This window comes from Anas acuta, chromosome 2 (genome assembly GCF_963932015.1).
Source record: "Anas acuta chromosome 2, bAnaAcu1.1, whole genome shotgun sequence".
Classification (NCBI taxonomy): Eukaryota; Metazoa; Chordata; class Aves; order Anseriformes; family Anatidae; genus Anas; species Anas acuta.
The window spans coordinates 5,233,456-5,251,018 of record NC_088980.1 but is presented as its reverse complement, the minus strand read 5'-3'; the positions used below and the strand labels follow the sequence as shown (position 1 = coordinate 5,251,018).

Here is a 17,563-nt window from a genome sequence, read left to right as displayed (position 1 = left end):
AGACATTTCTGCTCAGAAAGAGCAGTCAGGCACTGGGATGGGTTGCCCAGGGAGGTGGTGGCGTCCCCGTCCCTGGGGGTGTTCAAGGAGAGGTTGGACGTGGTGCTTGGGGACATGGCTTAGTGGTGACATTGGTGGTAGGGGGATGGTTGGACCTGATGATCTTGGAGGGCTTTTCCAGACTTAATGATTCTGTGGTTGCGTGATTCTATGGTACGCTGGGGGACACGGTGGTGTTTAAACCCAGGTGTTTCCCACCCATACCACCTCGAAGCCACTCACCACTGTAATCTCAGATATGGCCGACATGTCTCCTAAGCTGTTCTTCATCTCCTCATAGGACTTGCCATCCTAAAGGTAAAGAGAGTTATTAGAAGCATGGGTCACCTTTAATTAGCACATGCTCCTGTCCTCTAACAAGGTCAGGAGATCGTATGAATTTTAAAGCCCAGTGGTGCTCCCTGGGGTGGCAGCTAGTGTCTCCTTTAACTCCCAGCTCCTGGAACCAGGAGACTGAGCCAGTCTGAGCTGCCACTTGAAAACAAAAAACAGATGAACTTTAGCCTCTGCAGTTATAAACTAACAGGTGAACACAGAAAATATAAAAACTTCAGAGAACAGAAGGCAGATAAAGAGAAATCATATTTACTGCTAGATTGATATCTTCTCAATTTTAAACTAATCTTGCAATTTTAATCTTGCAAATTTGCAAATTTGGAATAAGATGTTTTTCTGTTTTTCCCTTTTTTTTTTTTTTTTTTTTTACTTCACTGTTTCACTTAGCCACAGATTTTTGAAAGCCTCAGTCCCAGACATTTTAGTGCCATGTGTGACCAGGTACCTTTTAGCTCCTACAAAAGGAATGTATTAGATACACTGGCAAGCTGATGGCTGTGTTTTCCTAAACAGCCAGGAGATGTCAGTTCTTAGCAGCACCATCCAGCAAAGATCCCCAATAAGAACAAACAACACAAACACAGGGACTGCAGAACAAACACATTTAGACCCAAAACTGAGCAAGGAACACAAACACCAGATGTTTCTGGGATGTTAGCAGTTTGAATGGCTTGTCTGTTGTTGTTAAAACTGCCTATAGGGGATACATTTAGATGTATGGATTTTATAAGTTGTATCCTTATTTTTCAGCAGTTCCTTAGAAAAATCAAGGTCTGACCTTTGTTCTAAGCATCAACGTTGTTTTAAGGGTCAGTGCTCTGGGAGATGCTGTCTTATCTGTCCAAATACAGCTTTTAAGAATGATTTCCTACCACCTTAGAGACTGCAAATAAAGATGATGCAAATTCTTCTAGAGAAGAAAAATCTCTCTATATGAGATTTCCTGCGGTGTAAAGTCCCCTGGGTATTTTCACCCACCGCCCTGGTTGTCCTCCCTCAGGCTCCAGTGTGGGATTTATTCACAGATTTATTCACCAGAAGATGAGACTGCTTGTGAATAGGTTGAACAATAATGTTTGTAGAAAATACAGGAGAGAGAAGGGACAATCAGTGGCAACCCACTGCAGAAGGGTCCAGGGGAACACCACCTGGGAGCTCAGCTTTTCCCAGCTGCTCATCATCCTAATGCTTTTCCTTTCCTAAACTGTGCACACAGGTGCCATCGGGTGGCAGGAATTTGGGTGCAGCCTGGCAAGCTTGCTTCCTCATGAGCTGTTCCAGGTCTGTTAACCACTGAAGCTCCTCCAGGGTTGCCCTTTATTCCAAATAAACTCTGTGCTGCACCCCCAGGCAGGCTGGACCAGCTGGTGCATGGTCTGGATGGATGAGTGCATCGCTCCTTCCTCCATCCAACCATGCTGTACACAAACCAGGTGTGAGTTAAAGCACATTTACTTATATTTGCGGAAGCCCATTGCACCAAACAGGTACTTTTTGCTGATGAGGAAACAGAAGCTGCTGAGAGAAAGGTCATGGGGAGGGTTTGCTCTTCACACCCCAACAACTTACACTCCATTTGTAGGGGTCCCAAGCGTTGAACCATCCTGTGAAGTTGAGGGGTTCACAACCCTGCTTCACCAGTATTATTGGAGTTGCCAAGTCTCTCCCCGCTGGATGGGTCTTGAGATACTCCTTGGCCGAGGCAATTGCCTCGTTCCTCTCATATGTGTTGGAGGCTTTGCCAACCCAAAGGAAAATCTGGAATGAGAGAAGGCATTGAAGACCAGAGAGCAGTTAGGACCTGTGCAGACACAGCTCTTTGTTCTCCCCTGACAAGTGAAGTGGAGATAAGACTGCAACTGTTGTTTTCCAATAACCACCTGGGATTTTTATCTCAGATTTACTCCCAGTCAGGAAGGATTTTGCTTTGACAGGCACAAAGCATAAATATTTCAGAAAATAGGGAGAAAAGGAAGCCAAAACCTGAGCCCCTGGTTCAGGACTATTAGCACTAAGCTCAGGTATGCCCTTTGCTCTCCAGGAACATGGGAGCTGATTGCTTTTGGTCTGCTTTGAAAACATCTAGTCTGGGAGTAGAGGAGAAGGAAGGAGGAAAAACTATTGTCTGTCTTTAGATTGTGTCTGAAACCATCCTGATTAGGAGGAACTACATTCCTCACACTGAGTGTACACACTAAGCAACCTTGGCCAAAGTGCTTTGCTTTCTGTGCCTCAGTTTCCCGCTTTTCAGACAGGCTAACAATAGTGCCTCACTGAAGTGTTTTTACCTAGGTGAGAAGAATTAGACATTTGCCTGCTTGTCTGACCAGGCATCAGGAAGGGTTTAGAGACAGGGCAGAACACATATGGCCCTCATTTTCATGTTGAATGACAGACACATATGAATTAAGCCATAACCTGTTTGAAAATATGTCTGGAGGGTAGGGGAGTCTGTGCTGACCTCTTCCCAAGTGTCTAGCAGCATGACATCGTCTTCGTCCAAGTCTTCCTGGCAGAAGCCCACCACTTCTGTCATGATGAACCGCCCTGTCTGGTTGGAGCATTCAAAGAGGCGAGGCTGGTAGTGTGTGATCTGCTCTTGAAACCTTCCTCATGCATGACAGGGAAAGAAAAATTGAGATGAAAACCTTTCCCCTGTGGTTTACCACTGGGCCCTGCCACTACTAGTCATGACCATGCAGGATGGAATGGAAACATGGCAGCACTTGTCAGAGGGCCTGAAATTCAGCGACGTCAGTTTGCACAACCTATTTGGACCATTTTTACTATGTTAAAGGTAACTTTTTCCACCCAAAGGCAAAGGCAGAAGAACCCTTCCCTCCTTGTGGAGAAGAGCCTGCTGCCAGGTGAAAGCCACATCAGATCACTTGGTTGCAAAGGAGCATGTCTCCAGCTCTGAGGGCTGCAGATTTCCAGGTTGCTTAAATGCCAATTCAGTTTTGTGAATCTTCTGGGGCTGCCCATAAGGCCAGTAATGGCTGGAAACAGAGGATGTGAGCCATGTAACTCTTATGACAAAACATGAAATGGATTTACCGTGGGGAAATCCATCCAACCCAATACCCAAAACCAAGACAAGAGTCATCTTGGTGTGATTTCTGATGTGAAAAATTTCTGGTGTGATTTCTGATGTGAAAGCGTGAAACCAAGCTTTTGGGAATATTCTGATCTAGTCCTCCCATTGGTGAGGATATGGAATCAAAGTGCTTACCCACCTTCCTGCAAAGGTCTGATCTTTTATTTAATGTTCCCTGGGCAAGCCCAGAGGAACCACCCAGTCACTATTACCTCTTTTCACTGGCGTAAGGGGCTTTGCCTCCCAGCGCTTCCCAGAACTCTGCTGGCTCTTGTCCCTCCAGAATGGTGTGCTTGTCCCGTCTGGAGACGATGTCAGCCACCATCTTTGCCATCTCCCTCTCATCTCCGCTGCAGCCCTAGGTTCAGGACAGAAGATTGAGGATGAGTTAGTGGCAGACTGGGGAAACTTATCAGTGGGGCTGAACTGTCTTGATCTCCGCACTGCTCCAGAGAGTTTTAGACACGCTTCAGTGCTTTTGAGGGTCTCATCTGAGCTGGTCACTAAGAATCTATTTCTAGTCATTGAAGGGACAATCATTGCAGTCAATGGCATCCGAGGCACAACAACACATCTCATCCTGAAGCAGACTAGAAGAGGTTAAATGAGCATGCCCAAATCTTGCTAGTTTCTTACAATTGTATAGCCTGGGGTGCTTTATTCAGGTGAAAGCTGTATGAACATGTAAAATGGGATGACGCGAATCCCAAGGTAAGTTACTTCTGAAGAGAAAGGGCTGTCTTACTGCTAATCCTCCAGACAAAGCCTTCTCCTGGGTTCACCTTCTTCCGCTGAAATTAATGGGCTCTGTGCCCAAGGCTATACCTCCACGGCTCAGTGGAGGCAGGAGACTCAAGACCCACGTCAACAATTTCATCCCCCTGGGGCTGCCTCCCTTGGGATCACGGTGGTCTCACCTTCCCACACCACAGGTAGCAGACTTGGTTGGTGGCCAGCAGGAAGACGTCGTTGGAGTTGAGAGAGGAGGCCCGGGCTGGCACCTCCGTGGCCTTGGTGTTCATCTCACTCGTGCCCCTCACCTGGAAGAGGCGGATCGCTGGCTCGGGCGTGCTTTTCTGAGTCCGGCTCGTGCCACCCTGCAAGGCAACAGAGAGAAGGATGGTGTTGGGAGGTGAGGGTGCAAATCCAGGTAAAACTAATTTGAGGGAAGAAGACTTGGTTTCCCAGCACCCCACACAGCAACAGACCACGGGCCTGCACAGAGCAGGTGAGGAAGTCCAAATAACTTCTGGTTCCAGGCCAGAATAAAACCCACATGTTGTAACTTCTACATTGCTCCCTGGTTATTCTGCATCTTGACCGGCTCCCATCAAGATGCTCAGCAGATCTTAGAGTCCGCAAAGCACTTGCCATGTAAACTGAAGGGGAGGGGGATGAAAACACATTACAGCAATGATGGCTCTATTTGCACCCACAAAAGAAGAGCTAAAAATATTCCACCATTTTCCCATGCCAGCCCATACGGACCTGGCAGGATCTCTTCCTGAATACCAGCCCATTTTTCTGGACTATTTCCATTGTCACTGCCAATCCATCACTGCTGCTTTCACCTTCCATTGACCATGCACACAAACCATGTTACCTCGTAAATGATCAGCTTGCCCTTGAAGATCGCCAGGAAGTGTGCTGGCTCCTTGCCCATGGTCACACGCACTTGCACAGCTTCGTCCCCGTACTTTTTGTCCAGCTCAATGGCATTGAGGGCACAGGCAGTGATTTCATCCACAGAAGCATGGCGACCCTAGGGAAGAAGATGCAACATGCAACATGATGAGGGGAAGGGTGTAAAGCTCTGAAAAGTGTAACATCTTGCCAATCCAAAGCCCTGTGTACAATAAAATGAAAGTTAAAAATGACTTGATTTTTACATTTCATTTATTTCATTCTTTTGAAGCCTTTAGGATCACATTTTCAAAGCTTTAGAGAAAAGCATGCATTCCAGGAAAGGAAATTATAATTTAAAGAGCAGAGCTATTGGTATTCATACACTCAGTAGACCCTAGGAGCTGAGGCCTTAAAGGACAATCTGAAAGACTACAAGATTTAACCTCAGCATTGTGAGTCCTATAACCCTTCACCACTTCTCTATGACATTGCTGGCTCTCTGCCTGATGCTAGTTTGGGCTCAGTGTCCATGCAGCCTACAAAGCAGAGCTTGGGATGATTCCAAGTGGACAATTGATGAGCAAAGGACACGTGAGTTCTTCTGGATGTTTTACTGAGGATTTTTGTGTGCAACTCTTTCTTTGAGTTTCAGGCTTCTAGCAGACACAGCACAGTCCCTTCTGTTTCAGTTTGACCTACCTGCCACATGTAGAGGACATAGTGAGGCCGGCCTGATCTGAGGTAGGTGTACAGGACCAGGTAGCAATCACCTCCGTAGAACTGCCCGTATGTCTTGGGATTCACCGGCTGCATCTGCAGGTCCTCAATTCTCCACACCTAGTGTGAGAAACATGTTGGTGAGCAGCAGTGTAGTCAACGTGAAGACAGAACAGCCCCTTTGCCAAAAGACCACTGATGTTCAGGTCTTCATCTGGAAAGACAACCCCCAGCTTGATTAAAGTGCTTGCTGGCAAAGTCATGTCTATCTAGTGACTGTCATAATATATGTGCCATAACTGAACAGTCAGTGGATCTCAAGGAGGTGGAGGTGCAGCTTCTCAGACCCATGGCTCATCTCTCAACCAATTCTGTCTTCCATGGAAGGCCACAGGAAAAAGAGAGTGGCCTCTGCTCTGCACTGACACATGTAATATAGACTGAACTTGGGGACAGTGTGAGAAGGGAGCTGCTCCTGATTCAGCCTCGTGCCCTATGCACATGGCAGGAGAGGGTTCAGCTTGGTGGCTGCTTTTCTCTGGTGGACATGGGCTGGAGGAGAAATGCCCTAGAGGTAACTGCTGCTTGGTTGGAGTTTGTAAGCAGATTGCTCTGGCCACAACCATGCTACTTTGGGGAGGACAGGTGGGCACAGCTCATACAGCTGCTGTATGAAAAGGCAGAGAAGTTTGGAAACTCTTTGGTAGTTGCATTCTCTGTCAGCCAAAGGAGCTCTCTCACCTCAATGTCCCCAGACGCATCATCCACCATTCTCTGCTCAGCAGCTAGCTCTGGTCTGGCATGGAGCTGAGTCGTGTCAAACTTCACCTGCTCCACCTTGGCTGCATGCACCAGCAGAATAAAGGCAAGAACCCAGTGAATGCACAATAATATACAAACCCTACGCATCACCCTTGTGCACACACACACAATCATTATGCATGTAAGAAAAACTCGGTCAGCAGTAGGCAAATGTTGATTTCGGGATATACAAGAGCTCACGCACTCCAGAGTTGATCTGTTACAGGCTGGCAACTGCCCATATAGCGCTTTACTGGAAAGTTGTGATGATTGGCAGATAAAAATAGAAGTTATCTCATGACCAAAAAGTCATAATTGTTTTCCAAATCTATACATATTTCCCTCATTTTTTGAATGCTGCTTTTAGAACTAGAATGCCTACAGTTTTTCAGCTCATGATAAAGAGAGTATTTATGGACAGCAGGGAGAGAGAACTTGCAAAAGAAGGGTATTTGCATCTCTGAAGATATTGCTGATGGAGACATTCAGCATCTCTGTCACTTCTCTCTGTCAGGAAGATCTCTTTCTTCAATGTTTACTCTTTGGGGTTAATGCCTTGCAATATTCACTTCAGCAGCATGATAAATGGGGGCACCATCTACACTGGTGTAAATACAGAATAATTCCATTGACGTCAGGAGGGGCTTGGGTGGATGCCAGTGTAAATGAAAGCAGAATGTTGTTCAACACTTCCTTAGCAGGTTCATCATTAGCCCTCTCTAAAGAAAATTAAGAAGTTCTGCAAGTGTGAATTTTCTGCACACATTTTTTTTTTCAGATGAGATTGATCTTCTGCCAGCATTCACATTTGGAATAAGTGGCAGTTTGGTTTATGCGAAAAGCCCCAGCAGTTTTGAACATTGTTCAATTGCTGAATCATTGTTTCTACTGAAGAAGGTGGAAAATACAGAACATGAGAAGAACGTGCACTGGATTTTCAAAGAGCTGAGGACAGGGAACAGTTAATGTGAGTGATGTTTCTTCAGCTGTGGCTTATCACAGGTAGCAAAGTCAAATGCAGGGTAAGTCATTGCTCTGAAAACATACTCACCAGTTTTGCCAACAGTATAGATTTTGCCCAGTCCTAATGTTTCATCCTTTTCTGTCCACTTCTGGAAGAGCTGTTTGAACATGGCTGACTCTGCACCATCGTTGATCACTTCAATGTTGGTAGAAGGAGAGTAGCCTTTGGCCTGGATAAAACCCTAATGGGGTAGAAAAGGGGCATTAGTGGGGACACACCACAGTTCTCATGGACATGGGAAGAAGAAGTGGCCTAAACCAGCCCCAAAAGCAAACTTCCACCTTCAGCTGAACACAGAAGTATAACGAAGGGCAGGATTCACTCCGAGATGAAGACACTTGCATTCAGACTTATGCAGATGTCTACAAATTTAGAGGATGGCCAGATGGATCATATCCTAAACTTAATTTCTGCATGGCATTTAAGTCCTGAAGAAAATCTAACTCAATAGGTCTAATGCACAGCCTCCTTCTATCTCATTCAGCTCTTTGGAGAGCTTCTGGTCATAGATCTGTGAGTGGAGGGGGAGAGAACAGTGATGGCATGTGCCCATGACCTGAGAGCCTAGTTCAACTTACTTTTGTGCCAAAAAGACCCTCTCTGAAACAGGGATCCTATCCTCCCTTTAGCATGGTAGAGGGCATGTATGCCAAGATAGTGAAGGGATGGAGGCAGTTACATACCCCAGAGTGTGACACATATTCTGAAGGGGGTAAAACTCTCATAAATCTGTTTTTTTTTTTTTTTTTTTTTTTAATTTTATTTTCCTGAAAAAAAAAATATTATTTATTTGAAATAGAGCAGGTATTGAGTTAAAAGAGTGCTTCAACAGAGGTGCTTACAATGGGATAAGGACAAAAATGATTTGTGTTCTGCCACAATGTCAAAGTCATTGCTTGGTTTTTGAGAACTGCTCTCATGTTTATCTCGGCAGACTCCAGGATGACCTGGAGGTACAATGCTGACAGCCATGTTTCAGGGAAGGAGCCTGAACGTGGGCTTTCTGAGCATTCATCTTCTGCTGTAAATACCGCAGCCACATACTACCCCCAGGGAAAAGCAGAGCAGATGGTCTTCCCATCCCTCCCACCTGCCACGCTGAAAGTAAGAGATATCTGTTGTTCTACATTTGTAGCTCAGGGCCAGAATTTGCAGAGCTGATTGCCTATAAAAAGCATCTGGGTTAAGCTTTTGAAAGGAGCACAGAGGATTGTGAGGTAAGTTTTGAGTCAAAGTTCATCTAAGCTTTTCTTCCCTGGGACAATAGGTGTAATTGTTATTGAAGTTGGGTATCTCAGGTAGGATCTCACTGAAGGTGGGGGCACTGAGGTTCAGTATCTCCAAGTAAGATCTCATTGAAAATGAGCCCATTTATGGTCTTCACGTAAGTCAATAGATGAATTAAAAGTTAAGTTCCCTTGTAGACTTCATTTCCACCTGCCAACTACCATGCAAAACTACCAAATGCCTTACACACTCAGGCTCCCATGAGGCGAACTCTGTCTGAATGGAAGTGTTGAGGCATGTTCTGCCGGAAAACGACTGTGTGGCAGCTTATTTGAAGGAGTAGCATAGGCACCTGTGTGCTATGCTGGAGTGCTCTACCTTAACAGAAGCTGTAGTTTTTCTGCAGGTTGACTGATCTGAATTAGTAACGGTTAATAACAGATCTCTTTTTACCAAGTGGAAGAGCCCTGTGCCAGCTTCAAAGTCACATGGGACTATTGACACTCCAAAAAATACTTGTTGCCTGTAATGGACTTGGGATTGAGGCCTATAGCACTTAATATCAAGTCTGTTTTTTTCAGAGAGCCCAAGTAATTGAGTTCCCCATTGACTTGCTCAGAAGTATTACGCTTGGTTGGGGACACACGACATGCCTTTCTGGTTCAGAGCAGTGATCCGTGCTGCCTTGGACAGTGGCAGTAAGAGATATTGTTCAGCTAAAACATGTGAGCCTTGTAGCTATTTGCAATGTGATCCCTTCATTCTCCCTAATATTCACAATATGGGGTCATGGATGTTACAGAGGCTATAAGAGCCTCCCCCTTCAATACCTGTTTATGGGCCCGTTGACCATGAATTGGCCTAATCCCTTTTCAGCCCTGCTGATCCTCTCTGCCTGCACCATTTCTTGAAGCAACAAATTCCACAAATCTACCAGTTACTGTGTAACATGGCATTTATTCTTTTACATTTTCTTGTCCTTAACCAATTTCTTCGTACTCTCAGTGACAGCACTTAATGAGATTTGCTGAATAACCATTTTACATTATGTCATCGCACCTCCCTTAGAAGTTCTTTCTCTGTTATTACCCAGGCCAGCTCCTCAAGACCTATTCTTAATTGTAATTAGTGGTCAGATCTAGATTAGCGCTTAGTTAACCTCCCACGACATTGTTTGCACTACTCACCACAGCTCGAGTGAAGGCTGCTTTTTTCTCTTCCTGGTTGGAGGCTTTTCCTCTCCAGACATAAATCTTATAGCCACCTTGGTCTAAAATGTAGCAATCCTGAGAAGAAATCAAAAAATATATGTAAAAAGATCTCTTCAGGCAAAGATCCTCACTTGTAGCCTACCCAAGTTGGATTCTTCCTGAAGACCTAGATTAGATGTAGCTCTAGCTTATTTCATCGCCTTCCAGAGTTTTACTGTTGGTAAACCATTAGTAGAGGTAACACAGGATGGATTTACTGGTTCAAAATTGGGCTAACAAGTACCATCAACCCTAGACCTCTTCTTCATGACTATTACATGTCCCCAGTATGAAGCTAAAAGCATTGCACCAGGATCCTGAACCCCAGCAGGATGAGATGGCTGCCAGGCAGCCTGCCTCCTCTGCAGGGAGCTGGTGGTCCAAAGTGACAATCCACTGTGAGACCAAAGGCTTCTTGTTTTTCAGGCTGGGGGAATGTGATTTAGACTAGTCACTTGCTACAGCATGAAAATATATCTAAATTCACGATTTTTTGAACAGTGTTAATTTGCTCTGAATGCTGCAGATGGAGAGTTGTAGCAGAACATCAGATATTAAGAAGCCTTGTTTCCATCTGGAATTTATTCCTGGCCTCCAGCTTTGACTCTCCTTTTATTATGATTGCCAAGGTAACACTGCCCTTGGCTGGCAGGGTGGGTTTGCCATCTCTTGTTAGAATAGCTTCAACCTGCTTCACTGCCTGCCTCTGGCTACTGAAGCTGTAGGTAAAGGCTAAGCTGTCTTGTTTGGGAAGGACACTGTTAATCTGGAAGGACAGAAGGGCTGATAATTTCCAGGAAATGGAGTTATTCTATAGAAACAGGTGCTCAGCGGAAAATAAAGAGAACCACTTTTTATTGCTATAAAGGCTGATGTCTTTCACCTCGTGCTGGAGCAGGTCCTGTGTCAGGGGCCGAGTGGCTACCTCCTGTACCACCAGGTCATTGTCCTTCTCGTAGACACTGAAAGACAGAGTTAATGAGTAGGGTCAGGCTGCACAGTGCCTGCTGTGGCAAGGGATGGGGTTTAGAGGCCCAGCCCCAGACTTACTGGTAGAGCCTGACATTTGCTTTCTGCAATTCATCTGCTTTAGTGTCCGGGATGGCATCTCGGAGCTCCCCACGCCTCTCCCCCAGCACCATCTTCATGATCTTTAGCAGGTCTGGGGAGTCTTTCTCGTTGTCAATGATGCCAATCTGAGCGCGGCCGCCTCTTTCACTGTCCCTGATGCTACGAGCCAACGCGAGGCCCTGCACAAGGATCATCAGGGGATTAATCCTGGTCCATACAACAAATTCAGCAAGCATTGTGTCAGACCTAGAGCAATGACCAAGTACTAGTTGTCTAAGATGTGAGGACACTAGCATCTTTAGAGCACATCTTGCTATTTAAAAATGGGGATTTGTCCTTTATGCCTATGTTTATTAACTCAGTCTCAGAAAGATACTGCTTAGTACAGACATGCATTTGCCACAGCGGGCATTGCTTATGTGTGACAGTACACAAGCAAGTCCAATAATCCTGAGATGTTCTGGGAGAGAGACACGTGCTGAGGACAATGAGGTTGGATGCTATAGAGCTGTAGGACCCTGGATGCTCTGTGGTGACATTTTACATTTAAAGGTTTCAAGTGTTTGAAAAACATGGATGTTTTATCTGAAAAAAGAGTGAAATGCCAAACAAATTATTTCCATCTTCCATTTTTTTTTTTTTTCCCTCCCGTGACTCTTACCACAACAGATTTTAAAGGGAGACATCTCTGTTAGACCTAGGAAATTACCTGTTTGATTGCCAGGCCTGAGATGAACCTGTTCTTCTAGTCTTCCCTCTGTCTTGTTCCCTTTCCTCTCTGTCTCACCCTCTGCTGGATCTTCATCTCAACCCATTGTGCCCTGGACAACTGCCTTCCCTGTGAGGTCTCCCCCAACCCCAGATCATCACGTGCCATTATGTGAAGAGCAGTCCTACTCGCCTTTTAATGTGTATAATGACAACCATCAGCGTTGTTAATGACCTGTAGATAAATCTGGCTTATTACATCTCGATATCACAGTTCCTCTATCAGTAAAATAAGGATTAATGACCTCTTTGTAAAATGCCTTTATAAATAGGGATCTGACCTATCAAAACCTGGTTCATGCATTCCTGCTTGTCTCATACTGACCAAGCTGGAATTCTCTGTGATGTAAAAAATAAATTGAAATTCAACCACTCCTGGGGTAGTTATTGCAGTTAAATCTACTGGTGCTACTGACTTTTTATTCCTACGTCACACAAACTACAGTGCACAGAGGGCTGGATGGACCTCCCCAGAGGGAGCTGGATGCCTTTCTGGAACAGTGGATATCAGTGGATGAGGAAGTAGAAGATTTACCAGGATTTTCTCTGTTCAGCTCTGTGTTCCTGGTTTTAATTAGATTCTCACTGTGCAAACACTGAGCACTGTTTCTGTCTTCACAGACACTGAGCACTGTATGTGTGTCTCTCTCTTTTTTTTTCTTTTCTTTCCCACCCTGTGATCAAAAAAATACCTTCAACAAACCACAGGGCTTTTGCCTGTACTCACCCTGGATTTCTCAGCAATGTTGCAGTTGGGTCCATTCCACTGGATCAGCACTTTCCCAAGGTCCAGTAAGAACACGTCGCCCTTATTGAAGCTGTCCCAGGAAAGTGCTACCTGTTTGTTGTGAGGAAATGAGAAGGCTCAGTGAATAGAGGGGACAACAAGAGCTGCAGGAGACAAGTCACAGGCATGGAGAAACTGCCCTGGGGACGTAAAAAATGGTCTGCAACGACAGGCTAATTTTTCTAGCACTGAGCCAAATGGATTTTCTCGGGATTATACCAAACCCCAGTGAGGATGCTTGACCAGAAAAGAGCTACTGAGCAGGCAGACCTGATAGAGTATGGGTGTAGGAGGGGAGGCAAGGAGAAATGATCCATAAGGAGAGGAGCTCTTGTGCTTACTTCCGTGGCTGTCACATGCTTCTTCCCCTTGACATGAAGAAGACGTTTGATGTTGTACATATTTGTCTCCACATGCTTAAATCCTGAAGCCACTCCTCCCTTCTTGTAGCTGTCGTGCAACAAGGAATAAAGAGTTAGAGTTGGTTAGAAAATAAAGTCCCCTCTATCCTCCGAGAACATCTCCAGCTTTTCTTGACAAGTAAAAAAAATATAGAGCTAATATCTCAAAGTCCTAAAAAAGGAGTGTCAAATGGTGCTGTGTTGCCTCATGCTACTGTTCATGATCCCTGGTCAGACAACAGCTCCTCACAGTGACCATCCACCTGGTGTGGGTGTTGCTGTTGTGCATCCATAAATGGTCAAATAAAAAATGAGCCATGTTTTGCAGACAATATATTTTTTTGCTTTTTTTTTTTTTTAATTCAAAATAGGTATTCTGTTTAAAGCAGCTCAGATGGAAAGTTGTTGCCATAAGCAGAACAAAATGCTATTGTAAAGGGATACAGGACACCGTCTTTCTCTCAGATTTAATCTACCAATGTTGTTGTTCTTCCATCCTTGAACACACACTTTGCAATAGCTGCTGTTAGCACTGTAATTGCCTCACTACATGATGCCATCCTTCCCTCCCTCTGTAACTTTGCAAGGAAGACACAATCCCATCATGAGAACACACAGTACCCCAGAGAAGTCCCGGAAAATTTTAACAGTTTTTTTGGACAAGTCTAACCCCTTTCCACATATCCTAGTCCATTCTAAAAATCTAACCCGATGTTCGTACTTCAGGCCTTAAAGTAACAGTTGAAGCTATCTAATTGCCATTTGTGGGAAAGAGAGGTGATTGTTGAGAGTTTTATAGCTTTGCTATGTGGAAAATAAGTCTGTTTTATTATAGCTTGGAAAAGACTGGCAAATGTAGTCAGGCTTGCGAGTGATTCACAGTGGTTTAGACTTGTTTGGCACAGTTCTGTGAATCCACAGAAGGATTCTCTGCTGATTATTCTACCTGCCAAGGTGTGGAAAGAGCCTGTTTTAATTTCTCATTCTGACTCAGACTTCCTGCTTGACCTTATGTGTGTGGTTTAGGCCAAGATGAAGTCTAACTCATACTGATTCCAGGGCCAGATAGGTTTCCAAATAGACTTCTATACCCAAATGCTTTTGAAGGTCTGAATTTTAGTCCTTCGTTGCCCTTTACTCATCTTTAAAATGAGCATAAAAGCACTCTTTTGTTTCAGAAAAGTCCTGAAGAAACTTGTGAGAGGCTGTAGAAATGCACAATACCGAGATATTGAAAGCAAGACAGGGTAGAGTCTCGGGATGGGCTTTCATCTGGGTTTTCTTCAGCTGTTTAAAAGAAGGAACTATTTCACTGGCCTCTTACTGCCAGCAAAGGTCCTACTGGAGGACTTCTTTTGGAGTCACCTTCCAAAGACCCCAGTGGGAGTCATGACCACAGGTTTGGACTCAACACCACAGGGTTGGACTCAATACTATCTTTTAGACGGCTTAGTTCAGAGAGTCAATCTTTGCTTCCTCTGCAGGAAAATTACTCCCAGCGTGAGCCAAATCAACACTTCTCCTCAAGGTGGCTATTAGTTTAAAGTGCTGTGGATGGGCATATTAATCTAAAGTGTGCAGAGGAGAGGAAGGAAGACCTTACAGTGAACAAAAGGGAGGTTAAAAACCTTTTACAGAAAATATCTGGGAAAAGAGTCAGTAGATCAGAATGACATGGGCCCAGTCCCAATGCTTACAATTAATTTTTTCAAAATGGGAAGTTTTCCCTCTGAATTTTGAACTACCCCAGTGCTCCATTTTTGAAACATTGATGCCTCTGAGACAGAGGGAAGCAGAGAAAGCCCCAGGGACCATGATGATGCTGCAAAGCCTTTCATGCTACTCACATAATGCCATTGCGGAAATAGCTTTGGAAGGTCTCAGACTCGTGTCCCTGCACTTCCCGGTGCTGCACGGGGTTTCCCCTGAGCGCAGTGTCCAGCTGGGTGACGTACATGGCCGCGGCACCTTGTTCATCCTGAGTTGAATCCTTGCCAATCCAATAATGCAAATCCACAGCCGTGCCACGAGATGTTCTTTTGCTCTGGAAGAGGCGAGAAAGATGAGGGCAAAGTCCAGATATCTGGAGCAAATAATGTTGCTGGGCAAGGGGAGATGGGATGGAGCCCTACGATGTTCCACAGGAGCTTGGCCTGGAGCCAGGGACTTAATTCAGGAGAATGGGGTTTGTGTATATATTTTACTGAAGCAGGTTGCTGTCATATATATTTTTATGACTCTTGCTATCAAAGAAAACTGAGCACCTGTGAAAATCCAAAACTGTGTGTGTTTGACCTGTCCTACTTTTGTAGAGTTTGATATTAGAACTTAAAGGACATTTTTCTCATAAATCATTTAAAAAAAAAGAGTAATATGCACTGCTATTTATTTGCCTGGAGATACTATCCTTTCTCCACTTTTCTCTTTCTCATATAGCACTATATAGTAGCACCAACTGCCTGTGAATTCCTGCTGACTTGCAAAAGAGACATAACTCCAAAGGAAGCTGAGCCTGTGTGTGCATGCTGTGATTCATCTTATTACAGAAAAACCCAATAGCCTAGAAAGAAAAGACAAGCGATCTGAGAACAGGTGTGCTTACTGTTATGTGACTTGCGCCAGTTATTTTTCAGCACCTACTGTGTTAAATCCTATCATCCATGCCTGGGAAAGATAATAAAAGCTCATTTTATAAACTCGATTTGACACTAAGTTCTGTTTATTTGCTTTGTGCAGTGATACCGCGGTGTAAAACACTAGAAGAACTTGAATAAAATACAATTCAGTTCCTCTAGGCACAGCTGATTAATTTGTGGCAAAAACACTCAGTTTAATACACTGCTATTGAAGATGATCAAAGTCCCATTGTCCTGAAGACAATTTTTGTTTGGAGAGCATCCAGTCAAGATGCAGAACGCAAAGATGAATATTTTTACCCTCTTATCTGCAGGTGGGAAGGGGAGTTGTGGATTGATTAAGGGCTTTTCTACCTGGGGAAGCTATTGCAACAAAAGCTGAGACTGTGAGCATCAATATCTATAGTGATTATAGTCAGCCCCTTGCAAGGATGGTCTAAGCATGTCTTTGGGTGGCCGCCACCAAATCCATTCCCCAAAGCACTCAAAAGGTACCATAAAAGCATGTGCATGGTGAATTAGTGCAGGTGACTCATTGTGGATTGTCATCACAGCCTGCTTTCCCAGCCAGATGTATAGTGAATATGCATTTGGTTATCGTGGAATAGTGGAGGCTTTTCTGTCTCTTGACTGATGAAGGCACACTCAGGCCCAGGAAATGGAAAATTTGAGGTTCCATCATGTGGATGTTGTTTGATGCAATGGGGCCTGGACTGCTCTTCACAGTTGAAGAGATTTGGAAGGAAGTCTGGAAGCACAGTGCAGCACATTGTCCTCCTGCAGAGCTCCAGGCACTTTGCACAACCCAACAGTAGGGTTAATTCTCAGAAGTTCCTTGTGCTTCTGGCTAGCTTGGGTACAACTGGTTGCAAGCAGATCTGAATCTAATTTGGGAGATCTCCTAAGGGGGAGAGGGAGAAGGGCTGCAGAGCCTCTCTACTGTCCAGCATCAGCTGGAACCAAAGAAACAACGTTGAACCTGTTGCCTACCAAAGAGATTAATGTCTGCCTTACTTACGTGCAGAATTATGTAACAGTCCCCTTCAAAAAAAGTCCCATAAGCTTTTTCAGGTACAGGAACCATCTTCATATTCTGTAAGACAACAAGCATGTGGGTCATTGATCATGAAACACCAAGGTGACAATGAGGGTTTGGAAAAGGAAGAATCAGAGCTGTGTCTGTGGGCTGGGAAAAGCCAATTCTGGGGGAAATTCCAAACATACTAAGGGGTAAGAAGGAGTAAATGAAAATGCTGCTTGCCTAGATTGACAAGTATATATATTTTTACCTCTCCTTTCCCCTTTGCAATCCTGTAGGCCTAAGGCAAGAAGGCCTAGAGGTCATGCTGAAGTGCTCCAGGGCTTGCATTTGTGGGGAACTTCCCAGGTGATTGCACACATCTCATCCTACATTTAGTTCTGGGGCATGGCTTATAATCAGTACCCATAAAACTCAAGGATAATTTTCAGAGCTTTGTTAGGATAACCACTTTGTTTGGGATTCAGAGCAACTAGCAGTGGTGATAAAAGATGGACACTGATGTGTCTTTCAAGCCTCCAGACCCTTAATAGCACGTTGCTTCTGGTACAAGTGCACAATTGACCAGCTATGCCTGCCCAGCGTAGGTGGCTGGGTGTGCCATCCACCAGTACACACCAAGCTCCTGGGCTGGAACTGACTGTGTGGTTCCCTGGAATTAGAGACGTGCATTTTTTTGGTGGCCTGACTTGTTTCCCTGCATACCAATCTGACCCTCGTGAA

At 44.7% G+C, this 17,563-nt stretch overlaps 1 protein-coding gene across 3 annotated transcripts in view; it reads right to left on the bottom strand.

Moving 5' to 3' along the window:
* Positions 1-17,563, bottom strand: part of VILL (villin like) — a 31,950-nt gene that overhangs the window by 2,788 nt on the left and 11,599 nt on the right. For all 3 annotated transcript variants that reach the window (XM_068673333.1, XM_068673332.1, XM_068673334.1), the window contains exons 3-18: positions 16,820-16,894; positions 15,013-15,209; positions 13,106-13,214; positions 12,705-12,815; positions 11,189-11,388; positions 11,022-11,100; positions 10,076-10,174; positions 7,689-7,842; positions 6,578-6,678; positions 5,819-5,956; positions 5,097-5,255; positions 4,411-4,590; positions 3,706-3,851; positions 2,858-3,002; positions 1,966-2,154; positions 283-351 (exon numbers count right to left, since the gene is read on the bottom strand). In XM_068673333.1, coding sequence (XP_068529434.1) covers positions 283-351; positions 1,966-2,154; positions 2,858-3,002; positions 3,706-3,851; positions 4,411-4,590; positions 5,097-5,255; positions 5,819-5,956; positions 6,578-6,678; positions 7,689-7,842; positions 10,076-10,174; positions 11,022-11,100; positions 11,189-11,388; positions 12,705-12,815; positions 13,106-13,214; positions 15,013-15,209; positions 16,820-16,894 — 2,151 coding nt within the window. The remainder of the gene's footprint in view (positions 1-282; positions 352-1,965; positions 2,155-2,857; positions 3,003-3,705; positions 3,852-4,410; positions 4,591-5,096; positions 5,256-5,818; positions 5,957-6,577; positions 6,679-7,688; positions 7,843-10,075; positions 10,175-11,021; positions 11,101-11,188; positions 11,389-12,704; positions 12,816-13,105; positions 13,215-15,012; positions 15,210-16,819; positions 16,895-17,563) is intronic.